The sequence below is a fragment of the Acinonyx jubatus genome, chromosome E2 (assembly GCF_027475565.1).
Source record: "Acinonyx jubatus isolate Ajub_Pintada_27869175 chromosome E2, VMU_Ajub_asm_v1.0, whole genome shotgun sequence".
In the NCBI taxonomy this organism is placed as follows: Eukaryota; Metazoa; Chordata; class Mammalia; order Carnivora; family Felidae; genus Acinonyx; species Acinonyx jubatus.
In genome coordinates, this window is record NC_069396.1 from 50,131,749 (window position 1) to 50,153,253 (window position 21,505).

Sequence of the window (21,505 nt, forward strand, 5' to 3'; positions counted from 1 at the left end):
AGGACACCCCTCCTCACTCTCTACTCTTTTTTTAACGTTTCTTTTCTTTTCTTTTGTTTAATGTTTTTATTTTATTCTTGAGAGAGAGAGAGACAGACACAGTGAGAGCAAGGGAGGGGCAGAGAGAGAGGGAGACACGGAATCCGGAGCGGGCTCCAGGCTCCGAGCTGTCAGCACAGAGCCCGACGTGGGGCTCGAGCTCACGAACCGCAAGATCATGACCTGAGCCAAAGTCGGATGCTTAACCGAGTCACCCAGGCTAATCTGGTTTTTTTGTTTGTTTAGTTGTTTTAGAACAATTTTATTTATTTTTTTTTAGAGACAGAGAGAGTGAGGGGGGGGGGCGGGGCGGGGGGAGAGGCACAGAGGATCCAAAGCAGGCTCCAGGCTCTGTGCTGACAGCCGAAAGCCTGATGCGGGGCTCCAACTCACAAACCTGGTGTAGATCTTGAGAGGACTGGGTGCATCTTGGTGGGCTCTGTGTTGTCTGTGCGGTTTTCTCCCTTGTTAGTTTCCGGGTTGCCGGCTAGGATCCCTGGAGCCAATTGTCTGATTAGTCTCCTGCTGGCCAGGGACTTTAAGGAATATTCCCAAGCAGCTGCCCGAACACCTTTAGTTTCAGGGAAGTTCCACCTTCTCCGGCCGACATGGATTGCCTAGTTTCACTTTCTGTTGGTGGAAGGAAAAAGTGTGTCTGTTCATCAGCAGGAGCTGACGAGCTTCGGGGCCGGGAGTCCTCTTTCTCTGTCCTCGGTGCTTTTATCCACCTGCAGCCTTCCTGGAGGTGCCTCACCTCTGCTGCCCCCCACCTCCCTCTCCTCCTGTTTCTGCACCACCGGCTCAGCTTGCGTCACAGCCTCCCGCACCACCCTCCGTGCCTCCCGCCATTGGCTCCTGCTTCTCCCCTCCCCCCCAGGAGCAAAGAGCGCCCCTCCCTGGACTGCAACGGCCCACTTCAGATTTCCCCTCAGGTGTCCCGGATAAAATCGAAAATTGGAGAACAAGTTGATTGACCCAGTGGTCCCAGCTGCAACCGATTCCGTATTTAAACTAGTTTAAGTGCGTTACATTTAATTAAGGCAAACCTGTCTTTAGAGTTATCAGCATTAAATACAAAGACCCTCGGGGCCCCTGGGTGGCTGAGTCGGTTAGGGGTCCGACTTCGGCTCAGGGCATGATCTCACAGTTCATGGGTTCGAGCCCCACATCGGGCTCTTCGCTGACAGCTTGGAACCTGGAGCCTGCTTCGGATTCTGTGTCTCCCTCTCCCTGCTCATGCTCCGTCTCTCTCTCCTTCAAAAATAAATTTAAAAATAATAAAATAAATACAAAGACTTTCACTCTAGGGGCACCTGGTGGGCCCCGTCGGCAGAGCACGTGACCCTTGATCTCAAGGTGTGAGTTCAAGCCCCATGTCGGATGTAGAGGTTATGTAAAATCTCTTGTTTTATTTATTTAAATTTATTTTTCTAAAGAAGAACTTCTTTGCACGAGCAAGTGGGGGAGGGCCAAAGAGAGAGGGAGAGAGAGAATCCCAAGGAGACTCTTCGTTGACAGAGTCCCACTCCAGGCTCCATCTCAAGAGTGTGAGATCATGACCTGAGCCAAAATCATGAGTCAGACACCCAACTGAGCCACCCAGGTGCCCTGAGATTACATAAAATCTTAAAAAAACAAAAACAGGGCGCCCGGGTGGCTCAGTCGGTTAAGTGGCCGACTTCGGCTCAGGTCACGATCTTGCGGTCCGTGAGTTCGAGCCCCGCGTCGGGCTCTGGGCTGATGGCTCAGAGCCTGGAGCCTGCTTCGGATTCTGTATCTCCCTCTCTCTGACCCTCCCCCGTTCATGCTCTGTCTCTCCCTGTCTCAAAAATAAATAAAACGTTAAAAAAAAAAACCAACAAAAACACAAATTATTATTCCACCAAGGTTTACTAAAGGTCATAAGCTCGTGTTCTCTCTGTTGCAATTAGTCAACAACAACAAAAAATAAACGATGGTCAATTTTGTCTGTCTCATAAGATTTTCCATAGGTAATTGTTAAAAACAAATAGGTTGAATAAATGAAAAGGTTTATAGGCAAAACTTTAAATTGCTTTCAAAATCTTTGGTAACCTGACCCTTTGAAGTTTTGCTAAGTCAAAGGATTAATTGGACTGAATTCACGGGACATCTAAACTTTTTCCAAGTAAGATAAAACACTAAAGTATTGATTACTGAACAGAAGTTCGTGCTTTTGGCACTGAAGATACTGGAGTCCATTGGTAAACACGCATTATGCTTTATTGAACGGTTGTACTGGGATAAACATATGGGTTTTTTTTTTAACTTATCTAAATTAATTTTTATTTATTTTTAAAGACTGATGTTTAAATTTGTTTTAATGTGTTTTTTTTGTTTTTTTTTTTTGAAAGAGAGACAGAGCGAGAGCAGGGGAGGGGCAGAGAGAGGGAGACACAGAATTCGAAGCAGGCACCAGGCTCTGAGCCATCAGCACAGACCCCGACGCGGGGCTTGAACTCATGAATTGTGAGATCATGACCTGAGCCGAAGTCAGATGCTTCACCAATGGAGCCACCCAGGCACCCCCATATGTTTTTTTTAATTTTTTTAATTTTTTTAAATGTTTTATTTTTGAGACAGAGAGAGACAGAGCATGAATGGGGGAGGGGCAGAGGATCTGAAGTGGGCTCTGTGCTGACAGTAGAGTGCCCAATGTGGGGCTCTAACTCGAGAACTGTGAGATCATGACCTGAGCAGAAATCAAGAGTCTGTTGTGGGGTGCCTGGTGGCTCAATTAGTCAAGCCTCTGACCCTTGGTTTCAGCTCAGGTCGTGATCTCACAGTTTCGTGGGTTTGAGCCCCGCATTAGGCTCTGCACTGGCAGTGTGGAACCTGCTTGGAATTCTCTCTCTCTCCCTCTCTCTTTGCCTCTCCCCTACTTGTGCTGTCTCTCTCAAAATAAATAAATTAAAAAAAAAAAAAGAGTCGCTTAACCAACTGAGCCACCCAGGTGGCCCTAAATTTATTATTTTTAAAAATAATCTCTACAACCAATGTGGGGCTCAAACTCACAACCCCAAGATCAAGAGTTACATGTTCTACCGACTGGGCCAGCCAGGTGCTCAGTCACCCCTGGGAAACCTCTTAAGGTATCCATGACTTCCATGGGGCGCCTGGGTGGCGCAGTCGGTTAAGCGTCCGACTTCAGCCAGGTCACGATCTCGCGGTCCGTGAGTTCGAGCCCCGCGTCGGGCTCTGGGCTGATGGCTTGGAGCCTGGAGCCTGTTTCCGATTCTGTGTCTCCCTCTCTCTCTGCCCCTCCCCCGTTCATGCTCTGTCTCTCTCTGTCCCCCCCCCCAAAAAAAATAAATAAATAAAATAAAACGTTGAAAAGAAAAAAAAAATTAAAAAAAAAAAAAGGTATCCATGACTTCCAGAAATATAACAAAGCATTCCTTTGTGAACAAACTGAAATATTTAACTTTTCTCCCTGCCTGAACCCTCCAGAATTCAGAAACTCTTCACGGGACTATTCTTTCTTTCAAGACAATTACAGTTATTTGCATTAGTTCGATAAGAATCTGTTCTCCTCGTAACAGGACACCATTGGAAACACTGGTTATATTACCCAGGCTTTGACTGGAATGTCATATATGAGACATAGACTCAGCTACGACTGGACAGCTTTAAGGTACTAAGGTTGACTTTATGGAACCAAGAGAATCCCATGGAAACGTTGGCCTGATACCTTGCTTACAGAGCTCCTGGCTCATGCTCTGCGTCTCTCTGTCTCAAAAATAAATAAACGTTAAAAAAAATTTTTTTTAAATAAAAAAAATAATAAATAAAAGCTCAGTCTAGAGATTCCTTAGGAAAAGTTCCAGCAAAGTAGATTTTAAAGGATCCCTATGAGGGGCGCCCGGGTGGCTCAGTCGGTTCATCGTGAGACTCTGGCTCAGGTCGTGAGTGGGTTTGAGCCCAGAGTGGGTGCTGATGCAACTCTCTCCCCCCCCCCCGCCCCTCCCATATTCTCTCTCTCTCAAAATAAATAAAAGCTTAAAAAAAAAATAAAGAATCCCTATGATTAATCACTGATCTTTCTGGGCTTATGTAAATAATTAGGCCAAGTTTTACAAATGAGTTAGTCTTGATGCGGCCATCTCTGGAAATAAGGGTGAATTTAGAGAGAAAAACTATGTTTCAGAAATGCATCCTTATGGATGTTAGATTCAAGTTTTCGTCGTCTTTAAGTGTTTGTTGTTTGGGGGCACCTGGGTGGCTCAGTCGGTTTAGCGGCGGGCTCTTGATCTCCGTTCAGGTCTTGATCTCAGGGTTGTGAGTTCAAGCCCTGCGTTGGGCTCCATGCTGTGTGAAGCCTACTTAAAATATAAATAAGGTAAGTCGGTAAATTTGTTGCTTGCCTAAGCTAGACAACGTGAAGGGAAACTTCAGAGGTATTGTCACTGTAGCTCAAATATAGACAATCTTCATGCCTATTCCTCTGTGGGGATAATAATTGAGAGCCCCGTGGGTATATGATTATTTCAACAGTTGGAAGATAAGATAGACTTCCCGACAGTTGTGAAACTCAGCTGTCAGCTTGATAAATTCTATGTGGCCAGGATAACAAAATCACTCCTTAAAATGTCAGAGCTTACCCTATGGACTTGTGGAGACAATGGATGGCCCCAACTTCCCTCTTTCTTTCTCTCTTTCTTTCTTTTTCTTTCTTTCTTTCTTTCTTTCTTTCTTTCTTTCTTTCTTTCTTTCTTCCTTCCTTCCTTCCTTCCTTCCTTCCTTCCTTCCTTCCTTTCTTCCTTTCTTTTTAATCTTTTTTCAACGTTTTACCTAATTTTGAGAGACACAGCATGAGCGGGGGAGGGGCAGAGGGAGAGGGAGACACAGAATCCAAAGCAGGCTCCAGGCTCTGAGCTGTCAGCACAGAGCCCAAGGCAGGGCTCCAACCCATGAACTGTGAGATCATGACCTGAGCCAAAGTCAGACGCTTAACCAACTGAGCCACCCAGGTGCCCCGGCTCCACCTTCTTCTTTTTTTTTTTTTCCATTTTTTTATTTTTTCCCACCTTCTTTATAACTGGATTGGAGAAGGGGCTTGGGGATGCCCTCATCTTCCGGGACTAGTCACCTCCCGCTTACCAGCAATTCCTCACAATGAGGATATTGTCAAGGTTAGACATCAGGCAAAGAGGACTTCTTCATGGTTTTATCCCTTAGCCATATTTGTCCCGAGGGCCACCCCTACCGATGTAAAATTACAAATAGAGAATTTAGCCAAGCATACAGCAGCCATCATTAACCCAATCCAACATGGAGTCACCCACGAATTCAAAAAGAAGCCCTCCGAAACCAAACCCTTGATTCATGGCCCAATAATGCTCGCCCAATGGGATGGCTCCCCGCAGAATCCCGTGACCACGTCATCACTTTACAGGCAACTGTTTGGTTTGCTACCTACTAGACAAGGCAACCAGGCATCAGACTGTGTCCTCCGGTTGCCCCTGCACTGATTCTCTTAAAGACCCTACACTGTCACTTCATGGTGGGTTAAATTCCTGGCCGGGAGGTGGACTATGGTCCACCCCAAAGGGTCTTCTTACCACATTGATAATTTTTATTACAATATTAATCCTAAGATGTCTTTTTGGCTTTGCTCTCTCCTATTGTCGAGAGACACGCGAGCAGTTCCTGACTCCTTCGCCCAGCCAACAGATGATCCCTGCCCCTCAAAACAAGTTCACCCCAATGTCCTCTCTGCACTCTACAGCAATGGTCTTCCATTGTTACTTGCCGGGACAGATAGCGACCAACTTAGGTCCATAGGTAGGGACATCTCTATGACTGCTGTCAGCCTGAAGAAGTCACAGAAGATGTGCCCTTTGCCCTTCTACAACCTTGAAGATTCAAGGGCCAAAGATTGGTCATTGGGGGCGGGGTGTGTGTGTGTGTTGTGATGAGGGATAGAAGCAGGAAAATGTTCACCTTTAACCGAAGCTCACCTGTGTAGTTCCGATAAGGATCAAATACGTTCTGGTTGCTACATTCTTAAAGGGTCTCATGACTGCCTGTACGTCTCATCGATAGTTAATATCAAACTGAATGACAAGCACCAGAGAAATCTTGCGAAAGTAGTTTCACGAGTAGAAATTCGAAGAAGACATTTATGATCTGATACTCCCTGCAGGTTCTCTCCCTCCTTGAGCCCTAAGCACATAACCACCAGCTTCAGACGGCGAAGGTGTGGTTCTTTCTGCCCACGGGTCTTGTCCCCATGCTACTTGTATACCCGTACTAGCTTGCGCCATAAACCATCTCAAGGATTCTTTCTTGACCATCGCGCTCAAGGATTGTGCAACAAGTGGCTGAAATAGCTTCGCTCCAGGGAGTCAGTGGTCACTAATGAAGAGCAAAGACTTACCCTCCTTGTCCTAGGGCAGCTGCTGGGGTTGGCAAAACTCGATGCCTCTGCTGAACTAGTTAGTCCTGGGCGCCCAGCTTAACCTCATGGTTCCTCACTGCGGGATGGACACCACCACTGAAAACACACAATGCTTTCGGCCAGCCAGTCAGCCTCTTGTGAGATTCTGGTATGCTCTCCCCCTCACACTTCTATTCACTGCTGCAACACCCTGAATCCCCCCACTCCTCCGGCCCCGCCAGAAGAGACCTCACGATTGTCTTTACCTCAGTTAGGTTAGCTTCTGTAGCTCAGATTTATTACAGGCTCCCACTGAGACCTCGGACCTATTGTGTTTTATTGACGGATCTGGATCACACCTATGGTGGTTAATTTCATGTGTCAACCTGACTGAGCCCCGAGGCGCCCAGGTATTTGGTGGAACATCACCCGGGGTGTTCTTGGATGAAATTAACATTTGAACACGTAGGTTGGGTAAAACAGATTGCTCTCTCCAAGGTGGGTGGGCCTCATCCAATCAGTTGAAGGCCTCACTAGAACAAAAAGGTTGACCTTCCCCTGAGTAAGAGAGAAATCCTGCTTCCTGACTGCCTTTGAACTGGGACATTTGTTTTTTTCCTGCTTTTGGATTTGAACTGAAACATCAGCTCTTTCTGGGTCTCTAGCTTGCCGACTCACCCTACAGCTCTTGGGACTTGTCAGCTTCTATAATCATGAGCCAATTCCTTATAATAAATCTGTCCATCCCTCCTCCTCTCTCTCTACCACCTGTCTTTGTAAGGCTTGTGTACAAAGATGGCCTATATATACATATAAATATACCCATATATATATATATATATTTTTTTTTTTTTAATTTATTTTTGAGGGAGACAATCCCAAGCAGGCCCCACCCTGTCAGCATAGAGCCCAATGAGGGGCTCGATCCCATAGACTGAGATCATGACCTGAGCTGAAATCAAGAGTTAGAGGCTTCACCGACTGAGCCACCCAGGTGCCCCAGCTTTTATATTTTTTTTATGTTCAGAAGAAATCAAAACAATAGTATTTTGTGGCAGGCGAAGATGAGAAGCTCAAATTTCAGTATCCAGTAATCGGTTTGTTTGAACACAGCCGAACTCGTTCATGTCGGTGTTGTCTCTGGCTACTTTCACATGACAGTGTCGGTTAGTTGGGACAGAGACTGGGTGGCTCACAAAGTGTAAAATATTTACTATCTGGTCCGTTAGGGAGATGGTTGGCCAACCTCCGATTTAACTATTCTGTGGTGTGAGAAGTCAGGATAGTGGTTGCTGTGGGGGGTGATGTTGGTGAGGGGGCCCAGGGGGACTTCTGGGGTGCTGGAGAGGTTCTGTTTATTCATCCGGGACCTGGCTGCATGGACAGGAACAGCCTGTGAATTCAGCAGACTATACATTGTTGATGAGTGTACTTCTCAGTATGTATGTTCAGTATCGATGAAAAGTCACAAATTTGCTCAAGGTTACAGACACTAAGATGAGAAGTCCCCAGGGGCGCCTGGGTGGCTCCGTCGGTTGAGCGTCTGACTTCGGCTCAGGTCGTGATCGCACGCTCCGTGAGTTCGAGCCCCGCGTCGGGCTCTGCGCTGACAGCTCAGAGCCTGGACCCTGCTTCACCTCTCTGCCCCACCCCTGCTTGTGCTGTCTCTCTCTGTCTTTCAAAAACGAATAAACAGTAAAAAAAAAAAAAAAAAAAAAAAAAAAAAAGATGAGAAGTCCCCAAAGAGAACCCTGACCACGATATGTGGGTCCAGTGAATCCAGCTGGGCCCCTCCCGGCCCACCTAGTTTTCATGACCTGGCAACTTCTTTTTATCATTTATGCTGGATAGAGCTGGGTTGCTGGCTCTGGCAACCCAGAGTCCTCATACCCCACCTCCCAGACATTTACACTGTCATCTACCCACTTGCCTAAAAGGTTTCCTTGCCCTGCTTCAACCTGTGGTTCGGGTGGAGGTTTCCACTTCTCACACTATCCCACCTCCCTGGCCACAGGGATTGGTTTGGCCCCAGGCTGATCTTCACCCAAGTGGAGCCAATCAGAGCAGACCAACCAGCAGGCCAAGTTGATTGATCTGCAGATGAGCCAATCACAACTTTTCCCTGGGATTTTTTTTTTTTTTTGGATTGGAGGCCCAAGGCTGGTAGACGATGAGCTTTGAAGCTGCTGGGTGCCTTGTGTTCCGGGGTAGAGGATGCAGGTTCCAGAGAAAAATGCTGACTTGCAAAAGGTCGGGGAAGGTGTGTAAGGAGTATCCTGATTGCCCTCAAATCTTTGCTTCAATGGCCCTAGAGCCCGGAGGCACATCTGCCCTTCCCTATTTGGCAATGTGGGCCAACTGAGCTCTCTTTTGGTCCACGTTAGAGCCAGCTTGGTTTCTGTCAACCTCAAAGACACGTAAGACGTAGGTAATGGTCCCCCATCACACTGTGATGGACACACACACGCCCTGCCCCATACACATGCTTAAAGACACTGAATCTGGGGACACACACACACACACAGACCCTCGCACTCCACTTCAGTGCATGTGTCTTTATTTCTGGATGATATAAAAGAATAAACTTAAAAAAACACTCCAAACCAAACACCTTAATGGCTCCCCCAAAGCAATGTGACCCCTCTTCCCCCCCCCCCGATAAATAGAGACTTCTGTCAGTCTATCCTCCCACCCCCATAACCCCCTCTGCTATAGACATACTCTGGTTATATATTACTCTACTCGGCAATAGACATCTCCCGAAAATAGAATTCCTGCCCCATCACCTGACCCTATCCTGGCCCCATGTGCCCAGGACTCTCGTCCCCAGTTCAGACCACCCGCCACTGCAGCACACTGGTGTCCTTGCCCCCTGTGGTCAGGGCCACGCTGTCATCGCACAAGAAGGCCACATTTGTCACATGGCTGCTGTGTCCGCCATATTTGTGGCTGAGGGCCTGTGACAGGGAAAGAAAGAAGTGAAAGAAGGCGATCTGTCTCGTTCCTGGCTGTATCCCCTGTGCCAGGCACATAGTAGGTGCTCAAGGAATATTTCTTGCATTAATAAGGATCAAACAACCAAAGCTCCCGGAATCGCAGACACTCAGAGCAGAGCGTTGGCACTCTGGACTCTGAAATTTACCGACTTTTAGGTTAAGAATGACCCTTGGGCTCAAGCCACTGCCCTCCTCGTACAGATGGGAAAGCTGAGGCCTGGAGAGTGCCGCCTCAGTCTTGCCGGCAGTGTTGCTCATCCCCACCCTGCCAGCCCCCCCGGGGGACTCACTCGGGGCTGACAGCAGGGGTAACTAAACAGGTGCACTTTGCCAAAGTCATCAGCTGAAGCCAGCAGCTTCCCGTCATGGGAGCGGGCCACGGCGTTGATGTCGGTACCGTCGGCTCCCTCAGACCAGATCCCTGTGGGCGAGATGCGGGGTGGGTGGTGGTGAGCGGTCAGCCTGGGCCAGGGACCCCTGAGGTGAGCAGGCCCCAGCCCCGGGCTCCCTGCCTTTCTCCCAGCCAGCCTGGCTTGTCGGCAGCCAGGGAGGAGAACTGGAATCATCTTTTGTAAATGTGTATCTGACCCTGGCCCCCTATTGCTCCAAACCCTTCTGTGGCTCCCTGGTGGCCTTGGAGAAAGCCTGGGCTTCCTAGCATAACCTCTGAACTCTGCCTGACCTGGTCTGCCACGCTGCTCCAGCCTTGTCCTCCCTAACGCTCCCCTGGAACTCCACAGCGATTTAGCCATCCTGCCTTCTTGGATTTCTCCAAATGCCAAGTTCTATGCCACCTCCAGGCTTTTCGTACAGGGTACGATTTCCTATCCTAGGGACGGCTTTCCTTCTTCACTGCTTCCTCATCCTCCAGGTCCAGCTTCGATATCCCCTCCTCCAGGAAGCCCTCCTTGACTCCCAGGCTGGGACCAGATGCCAGCCCAGTCCACACCGGTCTCCCGCCCTGGGGATAACCAACAAGAGACTATGAAGACCACCAGAGAAGGATGTTGCTTGGAACCCCTGTTCTCAGTGGGACCTCCCCCATCCCAGAACTTACCAAACACCCCAAATCCCAGGACACAAGTGGCAGTGGCCCATTCCACATTCCTCACAGCATCGACACTAGTGATCTGCTTACAGGTAGCCGGGTCCCCTGGGGCAGAAAACAGGGGGAGGGGTTCAGAGCAGAAAGAACTGGGTCGCCTGGGTGGCTCAGTCGGTTGAGCAGCGTCTAACTCTTGATTTCAGCTCAGGTCATGATCTCTCGGTTTGTGAGTTCAAGCCACACATCAGGCTCTGGGCTGACAGTGGGAGCCTGCTTGGGATTCTCTCTCTCTCTCCCCGCGCCCCCACTTCCAATAAACTTAAAAAAAAAAAGAAAAGAAAAGAAAAGAAAGAAAGAAACAATTACTGACTTAACCCATCCATTTTATAGTCAATGGGCACTGAGGTCTGAGACAGGAGGCTAAGGTCCTAGGGTTTATTCCACCTCTCCAGATTTGGCTGAGGGGGCTAGATCCTGGGTGGTGACACCCCAAGCCTGAGCAGGGGCATCTGCTTAGAGACCTGTACCCCACCCATCCCACCAGGAAGGGGAGGAAATGGGAAGCCAGGAGGCCAATCAGAACAGCCCCTGAACACAGGAGCCAGAGGACGGAGACTTGAAAGCCCCTCCTCCCTTCCTAGAAGTCAGGGAAGTCTATGTAAATCGCACACGTAAATAGGGAGGCTGGAGGAGGGCCGCCTTCGGCTTTCAGAGAACTCACAGTACAGGATCTCGTAGTCCCCGGAGTTGGTGACGAAGCAGCTGCTGTCCTGGGCCCAATCCAGGTGGGTGATAAAACTGGAATGGCCCTGCGGAGGGGGAGGGAAGGGGTGGAGTTAGAGCTCAAGCGGGTAGGATTAGACCGGGAAAAGCGGAAGGCAAAATACACAGGTAGGGGGAGAACACAAGGGGGCTAAAGGAAGGATACACAGCCTTTGGAGCGTGGGGGCGGGGCCAGACTACCACGGGCGGGGCCAGACTGCGATGGGCGGGGCTAGACAGAAAAGGCTTAGAACACAGGGGGAGTTTAGAACGTGGGCAGAGCTAGACACAGAGGGGCTTATAACACGGGGGTGGGGGGCGGGGGGGGTGGGGTAATGTGTGGGCGGGGCTATAAGACTCCTGGTTGTGATCAGGGCAGTCAGTAGAGTGTTGAAGCTGTGCTCCCTTGAAGTAGAAAATTGGTTAATTCTGCGGCCCCTGGTAGGGGTGGCGGCGCAGGCTGGGGGCCACTGCCCACTCACCGAGCACTTGCCCAGTCGGCTGACCTTGCGGCCGCCCTGGTCCACCGTGTACACGTACACCAAGTTGTCGTGGGAGCCCACGGTCAGGTACGCCCCGTCTGGGGGAGGGGGAGGGGGGGGGCTATGAGGAGGCACCCAGGCTCTACCCCCTTCTCTCTCAGCTTCAGCCCCCGCCCCCGCTATGCCAGACTCCTCAGCTGTCCCAAGCTCCATCCCCGCTACAGTCCTAGACCGGCCCCTAGGCCTTGCCACACAGGTTCCACTCCTTCCCCCTGCTAGTAACTGAGCCTCAGTTCCCAGGCCTGGCTGCTCCAAGATCCAGCACCGGGCCGCTTACCTGGAGAGAAGCTGACCACTGAGATCTGCTCATTGCCATCTGTGTGGATAGCCACCAGGTCGTGGGTCTCCGTGTCCAGCAGCAGCCATCTTTAGGGAGAAGGCACGATTAGGGAGGGGGTGTGAGCTGATCTGGTGCAGCAGGGGGCTGAAGGGGGGAGGTCGGGGTCGGGAATCTGAGGGGCCTGAGCTTGGGACCCCAGAAAAGATTTGGGAGAGAGGCTGACTCCAGACGAATACTGAGAAGCAGTCTGGTGAGCAGGCTGTTAATTGCAGACTCTGTGGGCTCTGGGGACACAGGGGAAGGGAGGTTTTGTCAAGGGACAGTTCTGGGAGGGGAGGGAGCAGAGAAACCCTCTGCAAACGCCCAGCTCAGCTTTACCTGCCAGTCACTGTGCCCACGGCCAGGACAGAGCCACTGGGGTGGAAACCAGCAGAGCGGGCAGGGTCCTGAGGGGAGAGAGAGGAGGCAGGGCTGAGAACTGGGGTCTCCAGCCTATCTGGCTATTCCCCTACCGCAGCCGCAGCCACCCCAAAACCATCCTCCAGTTTTTGTTTTTAACCTGTGTTCTTCTGGGTCTTTTTTTTTTTTTTAATTTTTTTTTTAACGTTTATTTATTTTTGAGATAGAGAGAGACAGAGCATGAACGGGGGAGGGTCAGAGAGAGAGAGAGGGAGACACAGAATCCGAAACAGGCTCCAGGCTCTAAGCTGTCAGCACAGAGCCCGACGCGGGGCTCAAACTCATGGACCGCGAGACCATGACCTGAGCCGAAGTTGGATGCCTAACCGACTGAGCCACCCAGGTGCCCCTGGGTTTTTTTTTTTTTTAATATTAAAATTTTTCTTTTAAAACACATGTATTCATTTTTGAGAGACAGAATGTGAGTGGTGGAGAGGCAGACGCAGAATCTGAAGCAGGCTCCAGGCTTGGAGCTGTCAGCACAGAGCCCGACGCGGGGCTCGAACTCACAGACCATGAGATCATGACCTGAGCTGAGGTCAGACACTTAACCGACTGAGCCACCCAGGCGCCCCTTTTTAAAATATTTTTAAGTGTTTTTTTGTTTGTTTGTTTTTTGTTTTTGAGAGACAGAGAGAGCGAGCAGGGAGGAACACAGAGAGAGAGAGAGAGAGAGAGAACCCTAACCAGGTTCTGCAGGGTCAGCGCAGAGCCCAGTGTGGGGCTCGAACTCACGAAACTGTGAGATTGTGACCTGAGCCGAAATCAAGAGTCGGTTGCTTAACCAACTGAGCCACTCAGACGCCCCCCAAACCATCCTCCTTTCCTGTGTCAGCTCAAACACAAAACAGTCCTGCTCTCACTGTGGACTTTAGATCCATTTATACTCCCGGTCTAAATTCTCACAGCTTTATTCATCTGTGACTTAGGTCATTTTCTAGAAGTGAGATTTTTTGGGACAAAGGATAGCCATATTTTGAAGGCTTTGGAATGATAATGCCAATTTGCTTTCCATAAGATTCTATCAACTCATCACCAGGCACGTCCAAGTGTCCGTTTCCCCACATCTTTATTAAACACCTGGCAAGGGGTATCACCACTTCCCGAATGTTGGGGACGTTTGGTTGGTTCGCAGGCAATAGGGCATCTTGGAATCAGACTCGGGTTCAAACCGGCTCTGACGCTTCCTAGTTACGCGACACCAAATAACCTTCCCTGTCTGAGCCTCGGCTGCCTCATCTGGCCAATGGAGAACATCAACGTGTGGTCCCTGGGATTCTTCTAAAAACAAGACGTAAAACAAGACTTACCAGCAAGCTGGTAAATAAAATGGCTTACAGGCAGCACTTGACAACGGTTGGTTTGGATTAAAATCGCACCGTGATGATTTTTACCTTATCAAGCCTGTTTCCAAGTGGGGATCTGTCATCCCCACGGCCTTGTGGAGGTTGCGAGAAGTTGAAAGGACGAAGGGGGTAAAATGCTACGCCAGTTTCTCTGGGCGCGGTCAACAGACTGCCGGAATCAGAAAAATCTACGGGAGCGCGTTAGAAACTGCAGATTTCCGGTCCCAAACGCAGACCTCCTGAATCAGATTCTCTGTGGGTGGGGTTAAGAGTTCTGTGTCTCCTAGGCGGTTTGACGTCATAATGAGGATTATTATACGTGGCCCTCACAATTTCCAGAGCATACCATCCCTGACTCAAAGTTCAAAGGCCATCAAGTGTCCCAGAATCAGAGGTAACCCTAGATTCCTTGAGCGAAGTCTCAAAGCGTGGTGTGGGGGATACGATGGAGTGACATTCTAGTGTCTCATACTGCACAGGTAGGGGAGCTTAAAAACTACACTGCCCAGAATCCCTTGCAGCTAGGGTCCCACTGGGATTTGGGTCTAACAATCCATTGCGCTTTTGTTGGCTCTGGAAGACAGAAAGCAGAGGGCCTGCTCTTCTATTTCCGCTCATCATGGGGGCTGGGAAAGCAATGGCATTGGCTATGATCGTGAGCCGTCGCTGGCCTTAAGAGGAAAGGGCACACGGGCGCCTGGGTGGCTCAGTCGGTTGAGCATCTGAGTGTTGATTTCAGCTCAGGTCACTATCTCACAATTCGTGGGTTCGAGGGATTCTTTCCCTCCCTCTCCCTCTGCCCCTCCCTCCCCTCCTCTCTCTCTGTCTCAAAAGAAATAAATAAACTTAAAAAAAAAAAAAAAAGGCAAGTACATGGAGTATCAAGTATACAATGCAAATGTAGCCAGCACTGGGTTGCTCTAGAGCAAGACTGTCTAACAGAAGCTTCTGCGATGCTGGAGACGTTCATTATCTGTACTTCCCAACATGGTGGCCACTAGATACATGCTTGAAACGTAGCCAGTGCAACCGGGGAATTGAATTTTTTCTTTTTTAAGTTTGTTTATTTTGTTTGAGAGAGAGAGAGAGAGAGGATGAGCAGGGGAGGGGCCGAGAGAGAGAGAGAATCCTGAGCAGGCTCCATGCGGGGCCCGACTCAGGGCTCAAACCCTTGAACCGCTGAGATCGTAACCTGAGGCGGACACCAAGAGTCGGATGCTCAAACGACTAAGCCACCCAGGCGCCCCTGAATGCTTCATTCTATTTACATTTTAAAGTTAACTGAAGTGTGACGACCCACACGTATTGACCAATGAGGCTCTAGCAGCGACCACAGCTTCCTGCAGCTGTGACAATGGCATTCTCCTGACCCCACCCAAACCATGGTCCCCTGGAGGCAGGGGCAGCGGCTCCCCTGGCAGATTGGTTTGGGGCCCTGAGCCCTGACATACGGAGACAGGCGCTTCTGTCAGAACAGGGTGCCGAGTCCCCCCCCCCCCCCCCCCCAGTCCCCTTACCTCGATGATCCTACTCCACAGGGGCCGGTGGGACTCCGCACTCCACAGATGCACCAGCTTATCCTGCCCGCACGTCACAAACTGTGCCCGGCTGGGGTGCGTGGCCAGACCCCACAGTTCTTCCACGTGACCCTGGCAGGAAGGGGAGACGGCAGCATGGAGCCCGCCAATCCGGGCCCTTTCCCCACCGAGCCTGGTCCCAGAAATAAGTGCCAGGCCGGTCCCGGAGACACACTGGGGCCACAGGTGACCCGGGGAAGGCCCTTTCTCCAGTACATCTGAAGGAGGTCGTGACTTGAGCAGACCCTCGCCCCGGTGTGTGGCTCGAGGTGAATGCTCCCCTTCTGTCCAGGCCTCTGCTGTCCAGTTTGCACAACGCAGGGCAAGAGACATGCTGGGTGGGAGCTGGAGCCTTGACCGGCTTGAATCGGGTGGTGTCCAGAAGGCTGTGGGATCCCATGGAGGGCCCTCAGCCTGGTGAATCTGACCTCAGCTCTCTCTTACGGACTGCACAGGTGCCCTCTCCCCGGATCCTCAGTTTAATCTTCTGTAAAATGGGGACATCGTTGTGCTCACTTGAATCATGGATGGAAGGTGTTGAGGCTAGTACGAAGCGCTCGCAAAATGGAAGTGGCTGTTATTATTATCATTATTAATAACGTGTGCTAATAATACGCTGTTAAATAACAACGAACACTGATAATATAATTGTTGACGTTAGTATAACGATGCATGGTAATAAAGCTCTAATATATATTGACCTATTCATAATATAATCAACGATGTGTAATGTTGATGCTATTTTGGGGGGGGTCTCTAAGGTCCCTTCTGGGAAATCCCTCTGATCCTGGTTTTCCTTCATGTTCCAGGGAGACCAGCGCCAGAGGGAGATCTAAATGCAGCAGCATGGATCTCAGCTAGCCTGGAAAAGGGGAAATGCCTGGAAGGAATGGAAGTATCCAGAGCCACTGGATCCAGGGGTAAGTTTGGCCAAGACTTCTGTGACAGGCACCATCTAAATGCCGTCTATGAACCGACTCATGGGATCCTTACAAACCCCCACGAAGATGGGTTCTGCTGCTGCACCGTTTCATAGAGGCACAGAGACTGTCATTCACTTGCCTCACATCACACAGCTAACCAGTGACAGGGCTGCGATCTTGATCCCAGGCAGTCCCGCTCCAGAATTCCTGTTCCTGACCGTCCTACTATACAGCCCCTCGGCGGGGCGGGGGGGGGGGGGGGGCGCTGGAGTGTTAACTGGGTGTGGATAGGGTTTTGGCACGCCAGGACGAAGGGGTGAACATGTGAGCTGCAAGAAGAAAAATAGGCCCACTCCAAAGGGCCTTCCCAGATCTCAGGAGGTGTGTGGCCCAAGGTGCATGTGGCCCAGGTGACAGCCTGCCAGGACACTTACCAACAGAAATGGACACCACCCCTGATCAGAAGGACAGGGGGTGGCCCGGCTGCGGCGGGGTCCTGGGGACCCTCTGCTGTGCCAGCGGGTAACTCGTTGGCTGCTGGAGCAGGGGGGTTCTGGGGCAGGGGTCCTGGGACAGGGGTGGGTTTACGGGGTGGGAGCAGGTAAAAGGGAAGGTGAGTGGGGTTTGTCAGGCCAAGGGATGGGATGGGGAGGTGAGGAGAAATGGAAGGAAGTGGGAAGAGAAGAGGAGAGAAATGAGGAGGAGGGCAGGTGCAGGAGAATCACTCACCTGGACGAGCAATGAGAAGCCTGTGTGGACAGAGCCCTGCAGGATGCAGTTGCGGGTGGTCCCCACGTACAGCGTGTCTCCCCGACCCTCAGCCACAGTGCGCACCGGACCGAAGTCCTCTGGGACCTGAGGGTGAGGTTGGGGGCATATGAGTGTAGGGCACAGGCAGAGAAGGGGTGAGGGAAAACAAGCTGGGGAGAGGAGGGTCCATTAGGAGCCGGGGTGGGGGGGATGGGAGGAGGTCCCCTCACCTTCACACGAGGCTGTCCCCCTCCTCACCTCTACCTCCTGCAGCTTGCTGTAGTCGGAACCCCAAAGGACCACCCGTCGATCACGGCCCCCTCCGGACACCAGCGTCCCGTCCCGCAGGGCGCAGAGCCCAAACACACCGCCATCGTGGGCACCCAGCACCGCCTGTGTGATGCGGTTCCCACCTGTGGGGGCAAAGAGGGGTGGCCAGGGAGCAGGGATCAGCATGGGGGAGCTGTCCCTGTACTGACCCCTGAAACACCTCCAACTCTCAATCCTACATTCAACCACTCACTTACCTTTCTATCCACCCTTCCACCCACCTGCCCACTGCCCATCTATTCAAATACCTTATCATCCATCCATTAAACCATCTGACTAACATCTACCCAGTCACTTTTGATCCACCCACCCACTCACCCATTCATTCATCCACTCATCTACCTACTGGTCTGTTCGTCCATCTATCTACCTATCTACTCACCCACCCACTCACCCCCTCATCCATCCATCCACCCATCCAGTCCAATCCATCCATCCACCCACTTACCCACCCATCCAATCGATCCATCCATCCATCATCCGTCCATCCATCCCCCTATCTGATCATGTACCCACCCATCAATCTACCCAACCATCCATTGATCCATCCATCCATCCATCCTTCCATCCATTCATCCATCTATCCATCCATCCATCCACCCATCCACCCATCTATCCACCCACCCATCCACTCACCCACCCATGTACCCACTCACCCATCCATTATCCATCCATCCATCCATCTATCCATCCATCCATCCATCCCTCCCTCCTTCCCTCCCTCCATCCATCCTCCCATCCATCCATCCATCCATCCATCCATCCATCCATCCATCCACCTATCTGATCATGTACCCACCCATCAATCTACCCAACCATCCATTGATCCATCCATCCATCCATCCTTCCATCCAAACATCCATTCATCTATTTATCCATCTATCCATCCATCTATCCATCTATCCATCCATCCACCCACCCACCCACTTACCTACCCATCCAATCGATCCATCCATCCATCATCCATCCATCCACCTATCTGATCATGTACCCACCCATCAATCTACCCAACCATCCATTGATCCATCCATCCATCCATCCTTCCATCCAAACATCCATTCATCTATTTATCCATCTATCCATCCATCTATCCATCTATCCATCCATCCACCCACCCACCCACTTACCTATCCATCCATCCATCCATCCATCATCCATCCATCCATCATCCGCCCATCCATCCCCCTATCTGATCATGTACCCACCCATCAATCTACCCAACCATCCATTGATCCATCCATCCATCCATCCACCCATCCATCCATCTATCCATCCACCCACCCATCCACCCATCCACTCACCCACCCATGTACCCACTCACCCATCCATTATCCATCCATCCCTCCATCCATCCATCCATCTACCTATCTGATCATGTACCCACCCATCAATCTACCCAACCATCCATTGATCCATCCATCCATCCATCCTTCCATCCAAACATCCATTCATCTATTTATCCATCTATCCATCCATCTATCCATCTATCCATCCATCCATCCATCCACCCACCCACTTACCTACCCATCCAATCGATCCATCCATCCATCATCCATCCATCCATCCACTTGCCCACCCACCCATCCAATCCATCTATCCATCCATCCACCCACTTACCCACCCATCCAATCGATCCATCCATCCACCTATCTATGTACTGATCCACCCACCCATTCATCCACCTCTCATCCATCTTTTCACCTCTTTCATTCAACTACTCACTCACCAGTCAATTCATCCTTCTACCCAAACATTTTCCAGTCCATCTACCCATTCGCCCTGTCAATCTAATCATCCATTCATTCATCCGTTAACCCATCCAATCAACAACTGTGTAACCAGCATTTATTCTGGGCCCAGCTTCATGCCGGATGATACTGGGAACACAGTGGTGACCAAGACAACCTCAGATCTTGCCGTCACAGGGTTCAAAGTCCAATTTCAGAAACAGACCTATTACCAGTCAATGACAACCCAAGGTGGTTGGGGCTAGGATAGGGAAAGCCAGGAGCCCGTGGGATCCCATAGAAGATACCCAGCCTGGTAGGTCAGGGAGGGTTTCCTGGAGGAGGAGACAGCTGAACAAGGATCTTAAGGATGAGTAGAAGTCAGCTAGGCCAACAGAGGGTGGGAAAGGGCTGCATGCAGAGGGAACAGTGTGTGTAAAGGGAAGAGAGCAAGAGCATGCGCTATTTAGAGAACTATAGAAAATCTGGTTTGACTTCATGTAACATGCAAGGGGCAAGGGAAGGCAGGGCCAGACCACACAAGGTCTTAGAGGCCTCAGTGAGGAACCTGGGCCTTGTCCTGAGAGAACCAGGGAACAATGGTAGAGCTTGGCAAGGGGAGAAAAGGGTCAGATTTACACTGGGTTCTGGAATTTGAGGAGGCAAGATAAATAAAGGCCAAGGACCAGGAAGGAGGCTGGGGCAGGGACTCAAAGGAACAGTCCTCAACTCAGATGTGGTGCCACACGTCCACTTATCATTCTGTCCACTTGTCTTTCCAACCACCCCACCACAGCCCTACGGGATGGACCCAGTGATGGGTCTGGGGATATGGAAACGAATCAGACCCAGTCTCTGCCCTCAGAGAGCTCACAGTCTGCTGGAAAAGACACACTGTCAGTTATTCAGAGCTTATTCTCAGCTGTGTAATTTCAAGGAAAGCTCTGAGCCATCCAGGTGCCCCATGAGCCTAGGGCTTCTCATCTGTGAAATGGGAATAATATTCAGTGCACCCTTGATTTAGGAGCATAATGTACGTGAAAGCAAACGTACCCAGGCCAAAACAACTCTCTGATTTGTTCATGCCATCCATCTGCTGGGACAACCCATTCTTTGCTTGATTCATCATTCACCCAAAGGCTAGAGCAAGCTTGTATTCACCCCATTAGCGTTTGCTGGGACAATACGCTAATGTCCATTGGTTGGGACAACCATTTATTCATTTCTTCATCCATCCATTTGGCTAGAACAATCAACTCTTTTACTCACTCAGCAATCAATCTACTTCCTGGAACAATCCATTCTTCGTAATATATTAATCCATTGGCTGCGGTAACCATTCATTCGTTCATTCACTCATTCATTCAGTCATTGCTTTATGGATCCACTTCCTGGGAAAAGACCTCTTCATTTATTAACCCCAGCATCCGTCATGGGGACAACCATTCATTCATTCAGTTGTTCACTCACCCAATCATTCACCATTAAGGAGGCCAGTACATTCACTCATTCTTCCACTCACTGAGTAGGACAGCCCCTTCATTCATTCATTGCCTTATTCATTGATTGCTCTGGGACAAACCACCTCTCCATCCACCCACCCACCCACCCACCCATCCACCCATCCACACACAAGTGGGTTAACCATTCAATTCACTTATAATTCAAACGATCTCCACCACAGGATTTGCAGAGGACAAGGGTGGGGAATAAGTCAAGATTTCATGGAGATGGGGATACTGGAGCCGAGCCTTGAGGGGGATATAGGAATTAGACAAGTAAGGATTTAGCCCGTTTTATCATACATTCCATACAAGCTCGGTCAGAGGAAGGCTTGGCCAAAGGGGGTTCGGGAGGGCTGGCTTGGGTACCAAACAGGTGGAGTGAAACTGACCTTTGCCCCAGACATAGAGGTTCCCCCCCGAGTCCCCGGTGACCACATCGCCACCCTCCAAAAAGGTCACACACAGCACATACTTCGGTTTCTCGTGTTTCTAAGGTGGGGGAGAAAGGGAAGGTGTCAGAAGGTTGCTGAAGCAGAGAGCCTCCCAGAGCCCACCCACCATCCAGGACCGTGGTCAGGGGATCCCCGCCATGATGTCGGGTATGAGGCCCATTGTGGGGCACCCCCATCTCCAACCCGCCTCCGTGCACTGCTCATGTAGCCTAGAGCTTCTGACCACATTGTCTCCCTTGCTTACCCCTGGAAGCACTTCCTGCCTCCTCTCTTGACTTTTCTTCTCTGTCCTTTCTCTGCCCCTGGGTCCCCCCTCTCTCTGTCCCTGGCCCTCCCCTGTCTCTGTCCCTGGATTCCCCCTCTCTCCATCCCCGG

General features: G+C 50.5%; 1 protein-coding gene across 5 annotated transcripts in view; it reads right to left on the reverse strand.

Moving 5' to 3' along the window:
- Positions 1-9,120: 9,120 nt before the first annotated feature.
- The window catches only part of EML2 (EMAP like 2), a 34,074-nt gene continuing 21,689 nt past the window's right edge, over positions 9,121-21,505 (reverse strand). For all 5 annotated transcript variants that reach the window (XM_053210024.1, XM_027037816.2, XM_027037817.2 and 2 more), the window contains 11 exons: positions 21,068-21,167; positions 17,375-17,529; positions 17,096-17,221; positions 15,384-15,515; positions 12,440-12,507; positions 12,059-12,147; positions 11,722-11,819; positions 11,199-11,286; positions 10,490-10,585; positions 9,723-9,853; positions 9,121-9,393 (listed from right to left, as the gene is read on the reverse strand). In XM_053210024.1, coding sequence (XP_053065999.1) covers positions 9,268-9,393; positions 9,723-9,853; positions 10,490-10,585; positions 11,199-11,286; positions 11,722-11,819; positions 12,059-12,147; positions 12,440-12,507; positions 15,384-15,515; positions 17,096-17,221; positions 17,375-17,529; positions 21,068-21,167 — 1,209 coding nt within the window. In that variant the 3' untranslated portion in view covers positions 9,121-9,267. The remainder of the gene's footprint in view (positions 9,394-9,722; positions 9,854-10,489; positions 10,586-11,198; positions 11,287-11,721; positions 11,820-12,058; positions 12,148-12,439; positions 12,508-15,383; positions 15,516-17,095; positions 17,222-17,374; positions 17,530-21,067; positions 21,168-21,505) is intronic.